Source organism: Phocoena phocoena, chromosome 15 (assembly GCF_963924675.1).
Source record: "Phocoena phocoena chromosome 15, mPhoPho1.1, whole genome shotgun sequence".
Taxonomy (NCBI): Eukaryota; Metazoa; Chordata; class Mammalia; order Artiodactyla; family Phocoenidae; genus Phocoena; species Phocoena phocoena.
The window spans coordinates 69,062,547-69,084,012 of record NC_089233.1 but is presented as its reverse complement, the minus strand read 5'-3'; the positions used below and the strand labels follow the sequence as shown (position 1 = coordinate 69,084,012).

General features: G+C 42.1%; 1 protein-coding gene across 1 annotated transcript in view; it reads right to left on the bottom strand.

The window, feature by feature from the left end:
* Positions 1-4,680: 4,680 nt before the first annotated feature.
* The window catches only part of TOP1 (DNA topoisomerase I), a 55,080-nt gene continuing 38,294 nt past the window's right edge, over positions 4,681-21,466 (bottom strand). Inside the window, exons 13-20 of the mRNA XM_065893295.1 lie at positions 13,742-13,885; positions 12,613-12,798; positions 11,457-11,525; positions 10,799-10,913; positions 9,383-9,510; positions 6,191-6,285; positions 5,820-5,969; positions 4,681-4,783 (exon numbers count right to left, since the gene is read on the bottom strand). Coding sequence (XP_065749367.1) covers positions 4,681-4,783; positions 5,820-5,969; positions 6,191-6,285; positions 9,383-9,510; positions 10,799-10,913; positions 11,457-11,525; positions 12,613-12,798; positions 13,742-13,885 — 990 coding nt within the window. The remainder of the gene's footprint in view (positions 4,784-5,819; positions 5,970-6,190; positions 6,286-9,382; positions 9,511-10,798; positions 10,914-11,456; positions 11,526-12,612; positions 12,799-13,741; positions 13,886-21,466) is intronic.

Here is a 21,466-nt window from a genome sequence, read left to right as displayed (position 1 = left end):
CAAAAAGTGTTTGGGTGTCCTTTTACAGTCAATCTCCCCTGCCCCTAGCCAGCAATCACTGTCTACTTTCTGTCACTACAGATTAGTTATGTGAGTTCTAAAATTTCATGTGAATGGAACCATAGAGTATGTACCCTTGGGTCTGTGTTCAGCATGTTTTTGAGATTCATCTGTGTTGTTGCAGAGAAGATACTTTTTGAATCAGTATGTGATACTATCACTAGAAATTTTAACCTAAGCATAATTACCTTTTTGTATAACATTAAAACAGGTTTCTTTTCATTTCTCCCATAGATATATATCAATGATCTACATAATCACCACTTAAATTGTATTGCTTTAAAAATGTTACAGAAAATTTCAAATGTATATAAATGGAGACAGGATAGCATCAGCCAGCTTTAATTGTGGCCACTCTTGTTTTGTGCCAGACTCTACCCACTAACCCCTTCCATATAATAATTTTGACACAAATCTTAGCTCTATAATGTTATCTATAAATATTTCAGTGTTTTTCTAAGAGACTCTTTAAAAACGTAAATACATAACTGCAGTATCATTTTCAAACCTGAAAAAAATCAATACCGTTTTGCTATTTAAAGTGATCTTGAAGAGGCCTGTTTACATGTAATACTTGGGATTGTGAGAAATAATTACCGAGTCTGTGGTAAATTTCTTTGCCTCCTTGTTTACTGGTTTTGTCAAGGGACTACTTATAATCATCCAAAACTAGCTTGACTGAGGTCATTTCAGGATAATGTGTTTTCTCCAAAAAGTGCTTTTCGGTTCGAAACAGTTGAGAGAATAACGCAATATATGAGGGATTTTGTAAGGACTGAAATATAAGTAAACTCTTTTCTCAGAAGAAAAAAAAAATTTTTTTTTTTTAAGTTTTCTGTGGAGGAAATACCTATATTTGGTGTATGTGGTATTTAGGAGGTGATATCAGAGTTGGTGATTTACTGGTTGTGGAAGTGAGAGAAAGATGTGAAGGATGATGGCTGCCCTAGGTTCCAGTTGGGGGACAGAGTGGATGGTGGTGCCTTTCCCTGAGATGTGAAACCAAGCACAGTGGGCTTGGAGTGGTAGGTACTGAGCTCGGTTCTACAGACTTGAGATTGAACACGGACATCCCCACTGAGACGTAGTTGGCAGTGCAGTATGTGTCTGGAGCTCAGGAAGGGGGTCTAGGCTGGAGGTAATGATGTGGAGGTCATCGTGTTCAAGTGTGAACGAAATCAGCTAGGCTGAGAAGAGAACCACAGCAGTTAAGGACCTGATAGAGGAGGAAACAGAAGCAACAGCCTGAGAGGGAGGGGTAAAATCAGGAGAGGGTGGCACCATGGAAACCCGAGAGAAGTGCTTTAAGGGAGTGGTCACACGTTGTATGATTCCATTTATGTGAGATGTCTAGGAAGGACAGATCTATAGAGAGAGTAGATTAGTGGAGGCTGGAGGTGGGAATGGGGATTAACTGTATGTGGGCATGAGGGATCTTACTAGGGGGAAGAAGTTCTAAAACTGATTTATGGTGATGGCTACACCACTCACTCAAGTTACTAAAAATCATTGTACAGTTGGAATGGGTGGATTTATGATATGTATCAATAGTAATTAAAAAAAAGTGGTCAAGTGTCCAGTGCCACAGTGAGTTTAAATAAGATGCAGAAGCAGAGCCCATTTAGTGGTTTGGTTACTCATTCATGGGTGATTGTGGTCCGAGTGGAGGGGGAACTGGAAGCAAGATGGGGCAGAAGCTAGTTGCAGTGGGTGGGGGAGTGACCGGGTGGTAGAGATGACTCATTCCAGGTGCTTGTGAAACAGAGAGAGGGAGGGGGTGGTGGCTGGAAAGGGTTGGGAGTTGTGGTTTCTTTTCTCGTTTTTTTTTTTAATGTGGGAGAGGCCTGAGGTAGACTCGACAGGGAGAACGGACGGGCTGACCAGACGTGGCGGGTGAGGGCGGAGGCAAGCAAGCACCCGGATGTCTGGCTGTGGTAGCGTGTGGAAGCGGTCTCCCGTTGCCCACAGCTGGACTCTAGCATCATGGAGGAGCCTGACAGGAGGGAGTGGGTCAGACCCTGCACATCTGGCCTCTGCTCCCAGATGAGGCTGGAAGTGGGAGGAGGGAACCTACCTGCCAGATGAATAGGAAGGGGTGGTCCCCTGACTCCGTGTTCAAGCATCCTTCGGGGCCCTTCATACCTGGCCCTCACCTACCTGTCTAGACTCTTCCCTCATTGCAGTGGCCAGGTCAGCTTCCCATTCTCTGGCTTGCTCTCCCAGCCTTGTTGCCACCACCCAGGATGTCCTTCACAACCATTCTTGACCAGTATCTAGTTGCCCTGCACCTGCCCTCAGCAGAAGGAAGGTCCTTGCCAGGAAAGGTGGGCGCAAGTTTGTGCTCATCAGTAAAATCTGCCTGTAAGGCCGCCTGTCCCCGGTTTCTAGTTGTGGTCCAAGGTTTGTCCTCTGGTTGTGGCAGGTCCCGCTGAAGTGTATTGATAAGGCACTGGACGAGCCTCTCGTTACTATTCCTTACATTCAGTGGTCTAGCTACCCCAGAACCATAGAATTCAAAAATGCCTGGCTGCAATCTCTTGCTCCAAAGCAATGGTGGCTACATAACCTCCTTTATTTCCTGGGGTGAATGCTGCCTCCCTCACTGGCCAGTGACATACAGGCTGCCAAGGACCCCTCAGGATTCTCTGCAGTGGGCCCAGCCCCAGGAAGTTCAGAGACCATCAGGGAGATGGCTCTCCTCCCAGAGTACACCTGTGCCTGCTGGCTAGCTAAGGGATCAGTTCTGACCACTTTGGCCTTCCTGCCCCCCTGGCTCCATTTGACCAGGAGACCTCACCTTTCAACCTAATTCCAGACTTAGCTGTAACCTAGGATGAATGGAAAAACAATTTTTGTAGGGACCCTGGCCAGCTCAGGTACTAGAGCACAGAGAAGTGGTCACAGACCACTCCCTCTCTCAATCAACAAAAGAAGACTGCATTCCATCTGGGAGAGCGCTTCTGGGATCCAGTGTTCTGATTGGCTTAGTACCCTTCATTCCTGCCATCCTAACAGTAACCTTAGCCACATAAGCAAACCCAAAGAAGCTCCTACTGCTTCTTGCCAGCACACATGGAAAGTGTTCCAAAATCTGCCTCCTGAATACACTTGCTCCGTCTTGCTCAATAAACCTACCCTACGCTCCAAATATAGTTCTTGCACCCCACCTGTTCTTGTAGACGACTTTCTGTACTCGCCCTCACTTCCTGGGCCTGCCTTTTTCTAAGGATGTGGACTCTGGCTCCCTCCTCTGTGACCCACACCCACGGCAGCAGGACAGATGCAGCCCCTTCCAGGCCTGGCCCAGCCCCCAGCTCCTGGGGAGGAAGGCATCACTGGAGCAGGCAGACCACATCCCACTCCCAAGTCCCAGCCCCAGAGCTCCACTCTGGCCTGGGGCCCTGGGTAACAAAGAGGCAGACACCAAGTTTCCGTTAAGTTGTAGGAATTTATTTTAAATAACCTACAGTTGATTAAAAGGGAATTCATGATAAAAATAGAAGATACTTGAGGAAAGATGTGGGAAATGGACTCTGCACACACGCTAAACTAACAATGCCTCTAAAACTAATGATTATAGCAAAAAATGTCTTCACATTAAAATTCTGCTTTTTATGTGGTTTTTTTTCCATTTTTTACACAATTACAAAAGAAAAAATAAAAGCCCTAAAATCTTGATTATTTTTCCTTTTTTGGACCAAATACTCATTTTCCTCTAAATTTTTGACCTGTGGAACTTTTTATACAATAAAATCTTTCAAGTGAAAGACTGGGGTTTAAAATGAAAAAGATGGGTATCTGAAAGGGCACAGAGAATGTTCAGAACAAAGGATGATGGGAAAATGGTTTCAGTCACTGATTATTTCATTATCCTTAGACTCGCTCACCCCCTCTCATCCCTCCCCAGCCCCAATCTACACGATCTTTAAGATCAAGAAAAAGGTTTAAATATTTTAAAATAATTAAAAAGAAATAAAAATTCACATTTAAAAAGGAACACTCAAGTCAGGAAATATTTTCCCATCATGCTTTTCTGTGAACAGGTGTCTGAACCAAAACACTGCCGATGTCACGACTGCTTCAAGTTTAATGAAAACTGATTCCCATGACAATAGATAGTGACAACTCTAACAGGTGCGCTGGGTTTTTGTTCTACTTAATTTTAAATTCCTGAAATGGGGGAGAGGGGAGTTTAGGAACTCATTTCTATTAAAATATAGAAGTTATTGCAAAACCCTAACTGTAAAAACGCACCAATATAATCGGACTTCATATACAGTAGCTAAGAGAATCCAAATGTTTCAGTGAAACAGTGAATTTGTCTGGCAGAACTCTGACAAATTCCCATCCACTTGACCCCTTGAAAATAAAAACAAAATTCAAAACAAATCATACAGCTAGAATTTTGATATCTGAAATATTTTTAAATAAGTTGTCCATAGGACAACTGGCTCAGCTCTCCCTTATAATATTTCCAGGTTTATCTTTTCTCAAAGATGTTGCTTTGTTAAGACTTGCTGCCCCTTTCCCTCAGGTGCGAGGGCAATCGAGGCTCACAGTTTATCCATCTGCCCCAAACCACACTGTTCCTTTTCACAGAACCCTGCCCCTCAAGACAGGCTAGAACTCGTAGTCCTCATCAGCCATGTCGATGGCCCAGGCAAACTTCTCCCGCTGGGTTTTGTTGTAAATTTTCTCAATTGGGACCCCCCACTTCTTGCACCTGCAGACAAGGGAGAAAGAACGGGGATTAGTGTGTCTCAGGGAACAACGGGCCAGACCCAAGGCTGAGGCTTGGATGTGCCACCTTCTCCTTCACATCCGTCTGGTGAGAATGAGAGTTAATAAGGTACCAGACATGTTTCTTAGAGCTTCATGTGCTTAACTCATTTAATCTTGACAAAGACTTCTAAAGTAGATGCTATTATAGATGTACAAATGAAAAAGGTACAGATGAAAAACTAAGGCAGAGAAGTTGGGTAATTTGCTTTCATTCTCATGCAGCTAGTTAAAATGGAGCTGAAAAGTGAACCCAAGCCATCTGGCTCCAGAGTCCATGCTCTTAACCACTGCAGTCTATTGCCTGTCAAGCTAACCAAACCTCTAGCACTAAACAGGGCAAAAAGAGTCGAAAGGATACAAGAGCTTGCTGGAACCCCTGGCCCAGAGGAGCAGGGCCACAGGAGATGACTGCTCCTCCTAGGCCCAGAAGCTAATAATAACTCAAGTTAACTAATAAGCATCTTCCAAAAAAGCCATTTATTTTGGATGTTGAGGCCGGGGCGGGGCAGTGGTACAGGGAAACAAGCAAACAGTAGCACAAACTCTTTGCATAGGTTTCTCAGATATGTATTCTCATTTTTTTTTTCTCCTTGTCCATACCTTACTTCCTTCACTTGTAAAGAAAAAAAAATGTTATTGAAAAGTTAAAGTGTAGGTAGATGGGTGGGCTCTTTTGTATTTTTCCTTCAATAAGGACTAAGAGTCTCCATTCTTGTCCTAAAGTTCCATTAGGGGTAGGGACCATACCTGCATTAACAAACATAAACACACTCCAAGATGGCGTAACAGTGTTGACCATTTAGGACCGTCCAGGATGTTCCAATGCATTTGTAGTGGGCACAGCAGAAGACAGAGGTTTCCCAGAGGACTCTAAGTGTGCAGCGTGGGAACTGCATGTGAAAGCTGACAACGCTCTTGGAACCCCCATCACCCTTCTCAAGCCAGCAGGTGGAGTTCAAGAAGGGTGCGGTGCTTACCAAGCCACGCTGATCCTTGGGTCCAGATAATTGAGTTTGGAGGTTCCCAAAGCAATTTGTTTATTCTCCTCTCGGTCTGTGGCTTGTACTTCAAGCTTCATCAACTGCTCCTCCAGTCTCTGCACAGCCTTCTTCTTTGACTCTACCACCCTGGAAGAAAGGAAGTCATCAAGAGCCAGGCCTGGCCTCTGGACAAGAGCACTGCAACCCCATGGTGCCATCCAGGGACAGTAAAAGCAGAAAAGCCCCAGGTACAGAGATTTCTAAAAGACATCACTCAGAAACCCTAGAAAGGCTAGGGCCTCTGGCTGATGCTCCGCCCTTTTTTCTCTCACAACAACCCCCAGCTTTGTATCACACCAGGCACGTACTTCTTGGTTTTTGCATCCTTAAGGACCTTGGCATCAGCCTTAGCACTTTTCAGGTCTCTCCGGGCATCTGCTAGCTGTTCCTTCTTGGCATCAATCTGGGTGGGGAAGAACAATAAGATTTAGGAATAAAGTAAGCCCAGAGAATACAAAGAAGGGCTCCTCAAGAGAGGATGAAACCTAGTTGTCTACACCAGGCAGGCTGTCTTGGTGGTTTGCCAGGTCAAAACAACTAGGGGTGGCTTCATGAAGGCACAGAGTAGATGTGCACCGGGTGCTGAACTCAAATGCTACTTGGCCATTTACGTTCTTCAGTCACCCTTGAAGAAATGAGGGTTTCATAGGCAGTGACCCAGGGCCCCCATTAATCCAGAAGCTCAGGGAAAAGAACCCACTGGGACTGGGAATGTGGGTGCTAATCTTACAGTCAGAGAACACTTTGGTTTTAGATACTGGGAAAGGAGGGCTACAGGTGAGAGCTGTTTATCAAATTGCTCTTGTGCCAGGTTGTCGCTTCCATTCTAAGAATACTACTGCAGGAGATACTCTTTATGAAGCTGAGATAGGGTCCTTGCATCTACTGAGCGCAGCTCACTCCTCAGATTCTACCAGCACTCTGGGAAGGAGATGCCAACTTCTCAAGAAAGAAGGATGCACTGAAGAGAATATCCGAGGGACTAGAAAATGGCAATTAAGAGGTACCCAGGAAGCCAAACAGCTCAGCTTAGTATGTTCCAAGCCAATACATGGCATGGCCTGGCTTTGGCATTCTGTTTTTAAAAGGGGAGAAAACTGAGATGGGAAGGAAATTAAAATGGTCATCACCCAAAGCAGATTTGAAAACTTTTTAGCTGTGGAGCTCTTTTTTCAAATGAAATCTCATGGGGACCCAGTCTTTAAAGGAAGAGACAAAGGCAGTTCCAGTCTTTCTTGCTTGAAAGAACCAGTTCTAAGTTCTTTTTTTTTTTTGTGGTACGCGGGCCTCTCACTGTTGTGGCCTCTCCGGTTGCAGAGCACAGGCTCCGGATGCGCAGGCTCAGCGGCCATGGCTCACGGGCCCAGCCCCTCCGCGGCATGTGGGATCTTCCCGGACTGGGGCATGAACCTGCATCCCCTGCATCGGCAGGCGGACTCTCAACCACTGCGCCACCAGGGAAGCCCTAAGTTCTTCTTACTTAAGCAACACTGTGGAGTTAGAGCCCCAAAGCAGTGAGCTCACAGTGCTGGGAGCAGGAGTGCCCCTGACCTGTTACTACCTTGCTAACCTGTAAGGTCAAGGGAACCTCTGCAGAGTAAATACATGCCTGACTCATACACACTGAGCTGTTGCTCTCAGCCTGGAATTGTCTGTTAGATTTACATGCACAGCCTAAGACTGGAAACAGAGGTCACCATTGTGAGAAAATCATTAAATCTGTTTACTATGAATGGATTACTTCCAACATCTATGTTGTCCAAAGTCAAGCTGAAGGAACTGACACAAAAGCATCACAGACAACACTAGCCAGATTCTTAGGCCAGAAATGCAACAAACCACAATCTTTTAACCATTTCTGTGAATGCTAAATTGGCAGGCTATGTCGAATTCTCTCAAAGCATCAAAGACTCCATTGATTCACTTGGCAAATAGGGGACATGTGTTTGCTTTGTGGGCACACAGGAGATGGTTCCTGTGCTTAGAGGGCTCGTCTGGCAGGCAGCCTGGGTGCCCAAACAGTGGTTCCAGAGTGAGACCAACAAAAGGCCTCCTCATGCTCCAGGGAGGGGTCTCCTGAATTAGGTAAATACCACCTGAAGAGTCATGCTTTTACTTCTGGCTTGAAATGATAGCATGAGGAGAGTAAACGGCACCAGATGACTGCCATTAACAGAGCTGCTAGGATGGGCGGTCTGTACAGGTTCTTTGCCTGCCAGTCACATGATCCAAGGATTTGAGTTGTCTGTGGACACACATTTATTTACTGTGGATGTGTGCATCCCTTCAGGAAAGCCAGATGGCATCTGTAGCATGAACTGCAGGTTATGTGTGTCTTCTGACCCATATGTACTACAGCTGGGTATCTATCTGGAAGAAATTTCAACAGAAGGAAAACACCCTGGGCCTCAGAATATGTATGCAGCCTCACTCTACAGCATTAGTTTTTAAACTCCAGTTGTCCAAGTACGGTATGCTGTGAACGCAGATGGAAAAGAATCAATCTGTAGTTTAATTAACCTCTAGTTGAAACTCATCGTTTCTTCTTCAGTTATGAGTGTGGGCAATTGAACACAGTAATATCAGTAGTATCTATGACTTTATCACCCATAGCTAGTTCATATACTTTCATACTGCTGCAGAAATCAAAGTATCATTTATATTCATGACTACCTTGACATTTATAGTAATTGTCAGACCCACCTAAGATCTAACTTAATAAATTAATAAGGAAGGACATCTATTACTGTATCAGACTTTTTGGTAAACATATTTCAAGATAGTTGGTTTACTTTGTAACCCATGTGTCTGCTTTGTAGTGAAATATCTACAAATTCTCATTGTGGATTAATACATTAGAATGGATTAGTTATGTAGCCATTGGTAACACAGAAATGCACATCATCAAATGTTAAGTGCCTTGCCGCTTAAAAGCTCAGTACCAGGCAGAGCTGGAGGAAGGAGAGAGGCACCTGGAAGAGGAACAGCGTCTAGTTGTTTGCACATCACCCTCTCCCTCTAGGGCAGCAGCTCTGGCACACAGCCTGTATTCAACAGATGTTTGATGATGAGCTATATAAAAATATGATTCATGTGGAATGTGCAGAAATAAAAATAGTTGTGCTAGGATTAGGGGGAAATTAAATATTGTTTCATCATCTTCAATTTAAAACAATATAATTTGGAAATAGTTGTATTTCTGGGCTGTGGAAAGGAATTGTGAAGACTATCTTTATATCCATTATCCTCATGTATAAGGACAATAATTAGCAGTGTTTCAAAGAGGGTACATCAAATTTACCTTCTCAACACAGAATAAAGACTTGCTGAACACTGAGTACCTGATATTCAGTATCTTGATCAGCAATAGTTACTACCAAATTTCCATTTATTTAGCACGAACCTTTCTGATATCCCAACCCAGAAGGGTGGAGTATAAATGCCCACAGCAGACATGCTTCTCTTCCATTTTGCTACCCCACCATCCACATCCAAAATACCTTAGATTGCAAGTTCATCATGGACTTCTCAAAAGTTTTTGGTGGTGCCCTCTGATGGTTACAAAGAATTGCAACGGCTCGGTTGGCACGGTTATAAGATAGTATCTTTGCTGGGATGTTCTCATCGGCTGTAAAGAAAGAAACATAGTAATAAGAGTCCATCTGTATAAGAAGAGAGAACACACAATGTCCCTTCCCCAGCGCTTTATCCTCACGTAAAGATTTTACTGGTCCTCATCTCACTCAGATGATCAATTCAGGTTCCCCCAAGGCACGAGGTCAAAATCTGAGAGTTAAGAGAATCATCTGCTTGCCTCAGTGCCCACCTCCCCCATCTAACCACCCAAAATAGCCTGAAGAAAATATGGGAATTGGGACAGAAAGAGCCTGTAGAGGAGGGTAAAATGAAGGGACCAGAAATTTTACATTTTAAAACCACAAGACACTATATCTTTCAGAAAGAAAAATACAAAGTGTCATCTCAGAAATGTTTTTACTTGTGTCATATAGCATTCTTTGCCCCACCCTAAAATACTGACCCTCAACATACCCATCTTTGGCTTTTTGAATACCATTTTCTAATACCATTTGACATATTTCTAGAGGACAGTGGAAATTCAGCAGTGACTAGGCTCTAGAGGAAAAAAAGCTTGTGGATCTTGGTGATACTTTCTGCAGCTAGTTTTTAGGAGGACACTACCTACTCTTTTTTTTCTTTTATACTTATTTAGTTATCTATCTATTTGGCTGTGTCGGGTCTTAAGTTGCGGCACGCAGGATCTTCATTGTGACATGCAGGATCTTTTGTGGCGGCACGTGGGCTTAGTAGTTGCAGCATGCGGGCTCTCTAGTTGTGGCGTGTGGGCTCTAGAGCACGTGAGCTTAGTTGCCCTGCAGTATGTGGGATCTTAGTTCCCCAACCAGGGATCGAACCCACATCCCCTGCATTGGAAGGTGGATTCTTAACCACTGGACCACCAGCGAAGTCCCGAATACTACCTAGTCTTAAGAGGGAAAAAAAGAAACCTCAGGGAAAGGGTTTGCTCCTATGCTGTTTTAGTAACCATGACAGCCTTACTCTCTCCAATTTAACAGAACATCATAGCACTTTATCTTCATTCTATGAGCTTTTAAATAACATAGATATAAAACACAAAATGCAGGCATTTTCAGAGCAGACAGAAAGCCCCTGTCAGCATTTCATAAAACTATTCTAGAAGCTAGAGTAGGAATAGGGGAAACAGCACTGATCTGCTTATACATCTAAGCTTAGCCCTCTATTAGAGGTATGGAGGGAAAAAGTTTCCAGTCACAATGTCAAGGAGGATAAGTAGAACAGATCTAGGACTTAGCTGAGTAAGGATAGTGGTCACCATCGCTAAGGCCATGGGCCCTATCTGGTCAGGCAATACTTACGAGCTGTGAGTTCCTTTAGCTGCTGCTGTAGCGTGATGGAGGCGTTGTATGTACGGAACACCTTCGCTGTCAAGCCCTCCATGAGATCCTGAAGATGTTTATTTAGAATACCAGTCTGGAGGAGACAAAGCAACGGAGAGGATGTTGGGATTTAGGTAAAAGCCATACATACCACCCTGGCCCTTCTGGCAAGCTCCAGGAAATTTATGCCAGTGCAGTTACACCTTGCCAAGTTTACTGTCCTGCCAGTGGGAAGTTAGGAAATGGGAGAAGAATTCCAGAATACAGAGTTGCATGTACCTCCCAAAGAAGCACACTTCAATCTTAAGCAGGCCAATAAAGCAACTGTATCCTTCCCTATTAAGATCTTCCCCAATAAGACTTCAGGGACAGGTCTTGGGTCTCTAGCACAGGTGGCTAAGCATCCAGCCAAGGGAAGGCTCTGCAGGAGCCAGAGGATAACAGGCAGGGTTCGTCCACCCCATCCCAGGGCTTCGGCCATGGATTTTGCTGTGTGCCTGAGGAAGGGAGAGTATACAGGGTGCCCCAGGACAGGCCGAGGGGAGAGCCCCAGTCACTCCCAGGCAGACCTCTCCTTTAGGTGCTTGGGAGGCGCTGGCTGGACCCCTCTTCAACCCAGTGCAGTTTACCCACTCACATTGAGTCTATCAAAAAGATCATCCTCAGGCTGTTTGTTCTCCATAAATAGTTGTAAGTTCTTAAAAACCTAAAAGAAATAAGCAGAGCCTAATATTATTTTTGAAACCTCTACTTTGGAAATAACTGCAACTTAAAACTTGCAAACAAACAAACCAACCCCACAGAGCACAAAGAAACACCCATATCCTTAACCCAGATCCACCTACCATTAATGTTTTACCTCATTTCCTATTTGTGCAGTGCACACGTACATTCATTTCCTTTCCACATTTATGTGTGTATATACACAATATTCGTTCAGAACCATTTCTGGGTACTTACATAATTATGGCCCTTTACCCTTGAATACTTCAGTGTGTTTCCTAAGAATAGAGATATTCCCTTATATACACACAGTACTTCTCAGCTTTATAAATTTATACTGACACATTTTCATCCAATCTATTGTCCATATTCCAATTTTGTCAGCTGACCCAATGATGTTCTTTACCTCCCCAGTATGGAATCCAACCTAAACTCAAATATTACATTTAACTGTCAGATCTCTTTAGCTTTGTTTAATCTGAACCATTTCCACAGCCAGCAAAACCTAATTACTGATGAAACATCAGACTGCTGAAGGGCTGGACTACTGGGGTACTGCACTCTGTAAGGTCTCCAGTTCAAGCCCAGTACTTCTGGCGGACCGTGGTGCTGCCGCACCCTCTTCAGCTATGGGCTCAGAGATCCGGGGACTCAAGGGCTACCTTTCTGCTGAATGAGGAGTTGGGGGAAAGTTGAGCAATGCTACGAAAATGACAAATTTGCAACATGACCAGGGAATACTGAAGTGTGGTTAGATCATTAAACAGTGTGATGGGATAAACCTACTGTGCAGTTCGTTGTGAGGGCCAACTCTCTATAGCATTCTGTTGAATGCTGCCACAGGAGATGGCCCCTCCTTCCAGTAAAGTAGCATGGGGTGAGGGGTGAGGGGTGAGGGGCAGGGACTAAAAGGAGGTACACAGGACACCAAACAATACCTCTCCACTCTCTTTCAAGCCATTTCTTCTAGTGTTCGGCAAAGCACAGAGCACAGAAAAAGCACTCAACAAATGCTTGTTGAATGAATGAATGAAAAAACAGGCCAGGGAGCTCAGGCCACATTAACTTACTCGTTTCTCAACGGGGACTTTGTTATAGTATCTGATTGAGTCCTTTCCCAGGAAGTCAAACTCTACCACGTATTCCTGACCATCCAACTCTGGGTGCAGATTGATGTGCTCCACACGAAGTGAGCAGCAACCCACAGTGTCCGCTGTTTCTCCTTCCTCCTTCTCATTGCCTGCTCGCAGAGCAAGCTGCCCAGGGATGAGAGAAGGGAAAAAAAAAAAAAAAAAAAAGATAAGCATGAATGAAGAAACGTCAACATCACAGGCTCTGTAGGAAACCAAAACCAGAAGCCTCCCAATTCTCTTCAGGGACAGAGCATCAGCTTGCAAGGCCTGGGAATTCCGGATCTGCATTGTTGCTTCTTCCCTTATAAAATGAAGTGTGGATCGTCAAGGGATATTAAACTTTCTCAGAAATCTAAGCGTCTGTTTACTCTTGTCCTTTCAAATGGGAATAGAGGAAAGAACATATTTTAAACTCTCAGCAATCAGACTCAAAAAGCTAGTCTCGTAATTTTGCTGAATTTTTAAGACAATAAGAACTTGTGTTAAAATATACTCAGTGCAAAACCGGGGAAAACAAGAAATCTTTTTCTTCCAAAAGAGTGCTGAGAAACTGATCTTCAAAGCACTGACTTCTAAACTGTAGTTGTGATACATTGGCAGATTATTTAACCAATTTTAAGGATTATAACCATCCTTTTTAAAAACAAGAAAGAGTAAAAGACATCAGAATTCACTGCTCATAGAAAGGCTAAGCATTATTTTGTGCAACATTTGTTTCAATCACACACAAACATATTTATGTGTTGGGTTGTGATATAAAATAAAATTTGGGGGGGTGGTGCATTGTCAGAAAGAGTTTGAAAGTGTCAGTATTGCTGGCACATTCAGATTCATGAAGATCCTCCTATTAGGCAGACTGTATCTAGACAGCATCAGACACTGAACACCCCACTATCCACTTCTACCTTCCTTACTGGACCAGAGATCAGGTGAGCAGAACCACAGATGTCTGGGCTATCACTGCCTCTCCAGCAGTACTTATAGCACAGGGCCTGGAGGAGTAAATGCTTCCCACATCTTCGTTAAGATGAACATGGTAGACGACGTAACGGGAAGATGCTCTCACCTTGTCGATGAAGTACAGAGCTACAGCTCTTTGCCGGACTTTCATCTCTTTGGACTTCCAGTCTTCCCGGTATTGGTTCCGGATCTTGTCCACACACTTCTTTAGCCGCCGAGCAGTCTCATATTTCTGCCAGTCTTTCTCACCCTGCAAAAGACCCAGCGCCAAAGGTGGATTGCTTAGGGACGGTGGAGTAAAAACAGACACTGAATATCCAAGTTCAGAGCTCTGAACCAAAGAGAAGGAACTTGAGCTTCAGTTAAGCAAGGCATATACCTGATGAGAACTCACGCTGTCCCATTTCCCTGACAAGCAGAACTGGCTCTTGTCTGATTGCTAAGAAATCCTCTGGCTTTCATTTTGTGAAATGTTTATGTTCTTAAGAAAAGCCCACATGACATGTCCCCAAAATTAACTTCTGTCAACACAACGGGTATAAACATCCCTATTCCCACATCAGCATCACAGCTTTGCTGCTGAATCTGTGACCCAACAACAGTTTTCTGCTAGGACTGAATTTCATTAAATTCAAGACAATCATTCACAATTTGATGGAACTGTCAAGGAAGCAGAACCAAAGATAACAACATGTAATTACTAAGGAACACAGTGACTTCCAGGAACAGCTATAATTCACCATTTTCTAACTTCTGCATTTAAAAGTATTCTTAATGAGATTGAGGGAAACAGTGTTACTGGGAAGACATTTTTTTAACAGAGCTTTTAGTGGCAGGTTTAAAAATTGATTCTAAAGCCAATGAAAGGTTTTAAAAAGGGTGTGAAAAGACAATCTAATCAACAGTGATGGAAAAAGATTTCTGTTACCTTGTTGAATGAAAAAAGGTTCACAAGCAAGGACTGATAATGTCAAGTGAGAAAGGAAAGGAAGGAAAATAAAATCCAAGAAATCCAAAAGGGCCAGGGAATATCACAAGGCCTGAAACAGACTATATGACATGAACACGGCAAGAATTTGAGAACTCAAGAATCTCGGCTCTTAGTTTCCCCAGCCAACAACCAAAGAGAGTTGCAGTGATTTCTACCTATGACATAGACATGTGGTCTTTGAGGCATAAGAACTGTGGTCAAGGTACCTGGCCTTCTGAGCATGCAGGTGTGTGGGGCACATGGAGCAAGAAATGTCTTCTGGGGCTTCCCTGGTGGCACAGTGGTTAAGAACCCACCTGTCAATGCAGGGGACACGGGTTCGAGCCCTGGTCCAGGAAGATCCCACATGCCGCGGAGCAACTAAGCCGGTGTGCCACAACTACTGAGCCTGCACTCTAGAGCCCACGAGCCACAACTACTGAGCCTGCACGCCTAGAGCCCGTGCTCCGCAACAAGAGAAGCCACTGCGATGAGAAGCCCGTGCACCACAACGAAGAGTAGCCCCTACTTGCCGCAACTAGAGAAAGCCCATGCACAGCAAAGAAGACTCAAGGAAGAGAGAGAGAGGGAGAGAAAGAAAGGGAGAAAGGGAAGGGAAGAAGAAAGAAAGAAACGTCTTCTGCTTCTAGCTCCTAACATTCAGAAATGAAAGCTACGCTAATGAGTCATCAGCACTCTCCCACAATTGTGTGTGGACTAGTTGTATATGCTTGTTTGGCTACAAAACAAGAGGCTCAGTAACTACCTGTTGTTGTGGGTGGGTGGTTTAGTAGTTGAGTGATACAGGAGAAATATCCAAGTTCTATATACTGTCAATGGGAAGCTGAAAACTTCTCTCTGGTTTTTCTAAGTACATTCTGACAGTTAAGAGGGCAAATAGGACTTCCCTGGTGGCACAGTAGTTAGGAATCTGCCTGCCGATGCAGGGGACACGGGTTTGATCTCTGGTCTGGGAATATCCCACATGCTGCGGAGCAACTAAGTCCGTGTGCCATAACTACTGAAGCCTGCAGGTGCCCTACCTAGAGCCCGCGGCTCCACAAGAAGAGAAGCCACTGAAATGAGAAGCCCGTGCACCGCAACGAAGAGTAGCCCCTGCTCACCGCAACTAGAGAAAAGCCCGTGGGCAGCAACAAAGAGCCAACACAGCCAAAAAAAAAAGCAATCACACATCTTAAAAAAGGAAAAAAAAGAGGGCAAATAAGAAAAAGGTGCGGTAGAAACTTTCCTCATGTAAGTAATAAATCTCAAGTCAGTAATAAATCTCCCTGACAATCATTCTTATATACACACACACAAAAGACGGGACACGAAAGGTTCATCTTCAACAGTACAGTCTCCAGCTCAGAACTGGGCTCTCTCCCATCATTCTGATACACACAGGCCTACCAAAACCTGAGTCTGAGTCTTCGAAGTCCAGTAGGGTTACACTTGCTCATTCCTTAGTCATACCAGTGAAACAAAGTTTAGAAAACCTAACAAGTAAGTCATTCACGGGATAACCACAAGACCAGATTTTCTTCACAGGTTGGCTAGGCTCCTGGCACAAGGATCCAGGATTCTCTCAAATAAGGACACAGAGATGGGGGTGGTGGGAAGAGCCACCTTGTCTAGGTCTAAAAGGAGAGGGCTGGCGTCTAAGAAGTATGCATATCCCTGTGCCCTTCAGTTTCCCTAAACAGAATCCAGAGAGTGAACAGCAGTCTGAACCCCACACATACATAATTTAAACAAAAGACAATAAACTGGCCCTACGTGTTTATACTATGTTTAAAAATAAAATCCAACCAGCTTTCCATACACGCCCATTCTTAAATATGTTTGTCTTATTATTCATTTGTAGAGTTCTTTATAGATTCAAATTCTTTTCAGATAAAAGTATTTTTCCTTCCAATACTTCCTATTCAACCTTTCACTCTGAGTAAATCTTCTAAAAAGATTTTACGTTATGCAGATTTAAGTATACAGTTAGATCAGTTTTGACCATCCGTAACCCATGTAACCTATACCCCATCAAGTTAGAGAATATTTCTGTCATTCCAGAAAGTTCCCTTATGACCCTTCCCAGTTGATCACCAACCAAGCAACCATTGATCTTTTAATCTGATTTCTATTATCATAGATTAGCTTTGACTAATCTAGAATATTATTTAAGTGGAATCATAAAGTTTAGATTCTCATGTCTGGCTGCTCAATGTGTTTTAAAGATTCATCCATGTTGTTGTATTTATAAGCAGTTCACTCCTTTTACCTTGTTGGTATATTCCATGACTATCTCTAATGTGTTTGACTATACTACACTGTGTTTATTCTGATGATGGACCCCTGGGATGTTTCCAGTTTTGGACTAGCATAAATATAGCATTATGAACATTGTTGTATAGGTCTTTTTGTGGACATATGTTTTCATTTTATTTGCAGCAAAATTACCTAGAACTGGAATTAGTATCTTATTGTGGTTTAAATCTGCATTCCACTGATAACTGGTGATGCTGAGTACTCTTTCATGTGCTTTTTTACTGGCCAATCCTCTACCTTCTAAAGCATCTATCTGTCTTTTGCTCTTTTTTTATGGGGATGTTTTGTCTTTTTATTATTGAGGGATAGGAATTCTTTGTATATTTGAGATACAAGTCTTTTGTCAGATATACATGTTGCAAATGTTTTCTCCCAGTCTGTTACTTGTATATTTATTATCTTAGCAGTGTCCTGTGTTGAACATAAGTTTTTATTTTTAATAAAGTCCACTGTATCAACTGCTTATTGTGTTTATTTTGTGTCCTAAGAAATCTAAGGTAATGAAGATGTTCTACCATGATTATCATCTAGAAGCTTTAATGTTCTAGCTCTTACACTTAAAAATTTAGAACTGTATACTAAGAAGTCAGGTTCAGAATGTAACTTTTAAAAAAATAAGCACGTCTTATTTTCTCCTTCTAATAAAACTCACCAAAATCAGAGCTTCCCAAAACTATCAAGTTTTACAAAGACATTTTCCTTCAATCCAGCCCTGTAATCCCAGATGGTTACATTTAAAAGGTTGTAGACACATACATCTTTGAAACCCCTAGGTCCTAAAGAGAGAAAAAATAGAAGTGGGTATTTGGCACTGAGAATATCTTAGTATGATTGAATGCAATGTGATAGCAACAGTGATACTGAAGGTTGCTGTACTTCATTTAAAAGAAAAATGATAAATTTTGTTCATAAAGCTAAGACTGGTTTGAAGATTCTTACTTTTACTAAGGCCTACTTCCCCAGGTTACAAGACCAGATAATGCTTGGCAGGGGTCGGACTTAGCAGTTGAGAACTTACTATAAGCAGTCCTTTTGCAACCTCTCGATCCATGGTTTATCTGGGATCAGAGAGTTTTGTTGAAAACACAGGTTCCAGAAAGCTGACCGTCATTTCCCTGCTATTTCAGATTATACGGGCACCAGGTACAGAGTGGAAAAGGAAGGGAATGGAAACACTTGCAAGAAGATAACGGGAATCCTGTATAACGGGAATCCTGGGTGGAAAAGCGGAACAAACCAAGATGAGTATATAAAGAGGTGAATGAGCTCAGGACAATCTTTTCAGTAGCTGGAGCATGTGTTACTGTGGCTCTCAGAAGTCCTGATCCTTTCAATGACCTAGGAGACCAGAAGTAGTGTAATGCTGGCTATGACCACAAGCAGACCAATCCAAGTTTCTAGAAAGGGGGCAAGGACAGGGTACATCAAAGGGACACATTTCAGCTGTGCTCTTTTTTACCCTTGACTAACCAAATTTTTTAAATTGTCAAAAATCTGTAAGTCATATCATGCTTGAGTTAAATTTTTTGAAGGAGCAGAGATGGAGTAGAAAGGTGTAACAGTATTACATGCAAGAAGTGAATGAGCAAGATATAGATACAAGAGCAAGCAAAGAATCTCAGGAGAAATCCCTGGAGGCTGAGCAGAAAGGTGTACAGCAAAGCCCCATGATGGTGGCAGCCTCCCATAAACTGGACCTAAAGTCCTCCATGAAGTAAAACCACCAGTTACCACCCTTCACCCTCTATGACAAAAACTTACTCTTCACAGACCTTTGGGTCAGATCAGGTCAATGAATTCATGCTTTAATCATCACTGTACTCCAAACATGTAGCAATGAAAGTGCTCCATGCAAGAAGGGGCAACCTGAAGCCAGGGGCTGTGTTAGCATGGGCTGAGCTGGGTTAGAAGACTCGCTCCAAGACAGGAGGAATGAGCAGAGGAAGTGGAGAGCAAAGAGGAGGAAAAGGGAATGATACACAGACAAAAACTACTTCCCGTTCAAAAGGGTTTACAAACAAATTCCAAAATATGTGAGGAAAATGGGTTAGAAGAACTGCCAACAAAATAATTAGTACATGAATTCACTTCAGGTAACATTTTAAAGAACAAAGACTTTCAAGAGAAAAAAATATATATAACATCTACTAAAAAGGACAAAAGAATGATAAAATAAGCACATGTCTTAAATGAAATGAAATGAAATCAGGTAAATATGAAATAAAAATAATTAGAAATCCTGAAAACAAAAATAATAATTGAAACAAATTGTAGGTGGGATAAACTTTAGATTGGATATAATCAAAAAGAGAATTAGTGAACAGAAGTAAGTCTCTAGAACTCCCCTGAAAATGAAGACCAGACCTAAAGAGACAAATAAATGAGAGGAATGGCCTAGAAGCTATGGAAGAAATAATGGCCGAGAGTTTTCTAGAATAAAAATGCTTTTGTCCTCAAATTGAAAGTCTAGTCTGAGTATCTTTAAAAATATATGTATATTTAGATACACCATAGATCGCCAATAATAAAGATGCATTCTTTACTGGAGAAAAGACAGATCATAAGAAGGAAAATAAAGAAACTTTCAGATAAAAGAAAAATTTGCCACCTATGGAAACTCACTAAATAAATGATAAAGGATGTATTTCAACAAGTAAACCCAGAGAGAAGGTACTGAGTACAGAAATTAATCAAGTATTTGACTGTGACAATAGCTGACTAGTGAGAAGTTAAGGTTTCATGGATGATTGTTTTTTTAAAAATATAAAAATAGTGTCACTATACAGAAACTCCAAAAAGACACAGACACTTTTAGAATAAGAGTTCAGCAATGTTGCCAGATAGAAGATCAATATTAAAAAAATCAACAGCATTACCACTCCAGTAATAACAAACAAAAATGTAACAACGAAAAATACTTATTCAATAGCACAAAAAACTATAAGGTCTCTAAGAAAAGTTTAAAAAAATGTGTAATACCTCTATGGAGAAAATTACAAAACAATATTGAAGGGTATATTCAAAGATATGAATTAATGGAGAGGTACAACATGTTCCTGGATTGGAAGATTCAATAAAATAATCTCAATATTTTCTCCCTATTAATCTATAATTTCAATGCAATCTTATAAGAAAAGTCTCAATCATCTTCATTAGAACTTGACAAATTTATCTCAGAATTAATGTGGAACAGCAGAGAGCCAAAATAATTTTGAAGAATGAGACGAAGGAAACTTGTCCGACTCAATAGTAAGACTTATAAAGCTACAGTAGTTCAGACAGTATGCTACTGATGAAGAAACAGACAAATGAAACAGGACAGAGAGCCCAGAAACAATATGACATATGTGTACAAATGTGATATATGACAGAGGGGTAACACAACTAAATTGTTCTGGGACAACTGGTTATGCATTTGGGAAAAATGCATTAGATCTCAACCTCACACCATACACAAAAATACATTCTAGTTGATCAAAGATCCAAATATAAAAAGCAAAATCTTAGAAACATATGGAAAAAAGAGAAACTTGTGCTCAATGTTGGGAGGACGGTGGTGATGTAAACTCGTTCAAGTACTTTAGAGAACAATTTGGAAATATCTAATAAAGAATTTTTAAGGGACATTTTCGTCTGTATACACAAGGAAAATGTGTTTATGCCAGCACTATTTATATTAGCTAATGACTGTAAACCCGAAGTGTCTCTTGACAAGAGAACAGATAATTTTTTTTTCTTGCGGTACCCTGGCCTCTCACTGTTGTGGCCTCTCCCTTTGCGGAGCACAGGCTCCAGACGCGCAGGCTCTGGACGCGCAGGCTCCACGGCCATGGCTCACGGGCCCAGCCACTCCGCGGCATGTGGGATCTTCCGGGACCGGGGCAAGAACCCATATCCCCTGCATCGGCAGGCGGTCTCCCAACCACTGCGCCACCAGGGAAGCCCCAGATAATTTTTTATATAATAGAATACCATGTAGCAAATAAAATGGATAAATTAGAAATGTATATCAAGATAATAAAATCTCAACACCAAAGCTGGGTGAAATAAGTTGCAGAACGATCTCAATAACATATCTAATTTAAAATCAAACCTTGTAAAACAATATTACATATTGTTCATGCACACATAATACACTGTAAAAATACAAAAATACACACAAGAATGAAAACATTAAATTCAATATAGTATTCTCTAGGGAAAGAGATGAATGGTACCTAGTGGGCTTCAAGCTATGGTTTTCAGAATACTTTTATGAAATGAAGCAACTGAAATAGGACATGGTGTTAAGGTTTGACACAGCCAGATGGTAGGTATGTAAGTGTTCATTGTATCTATTCTTGTATATTTGAAATATTTCATTGAAAATAAAATCCCTGTTACTTGTATCTTTCTATTTTTTATCTAAAAAGAGAATGCTTCTCCTGCTGGCAGTGCAGTTAAAAAACCATTTAACATGCTGTCAAAACCTCAACCTCTGAAGATCTGTTCTGCTGAGTGGGACATAACTGAGGAGGACTGACAGAAAGCTTAAGAAATCAC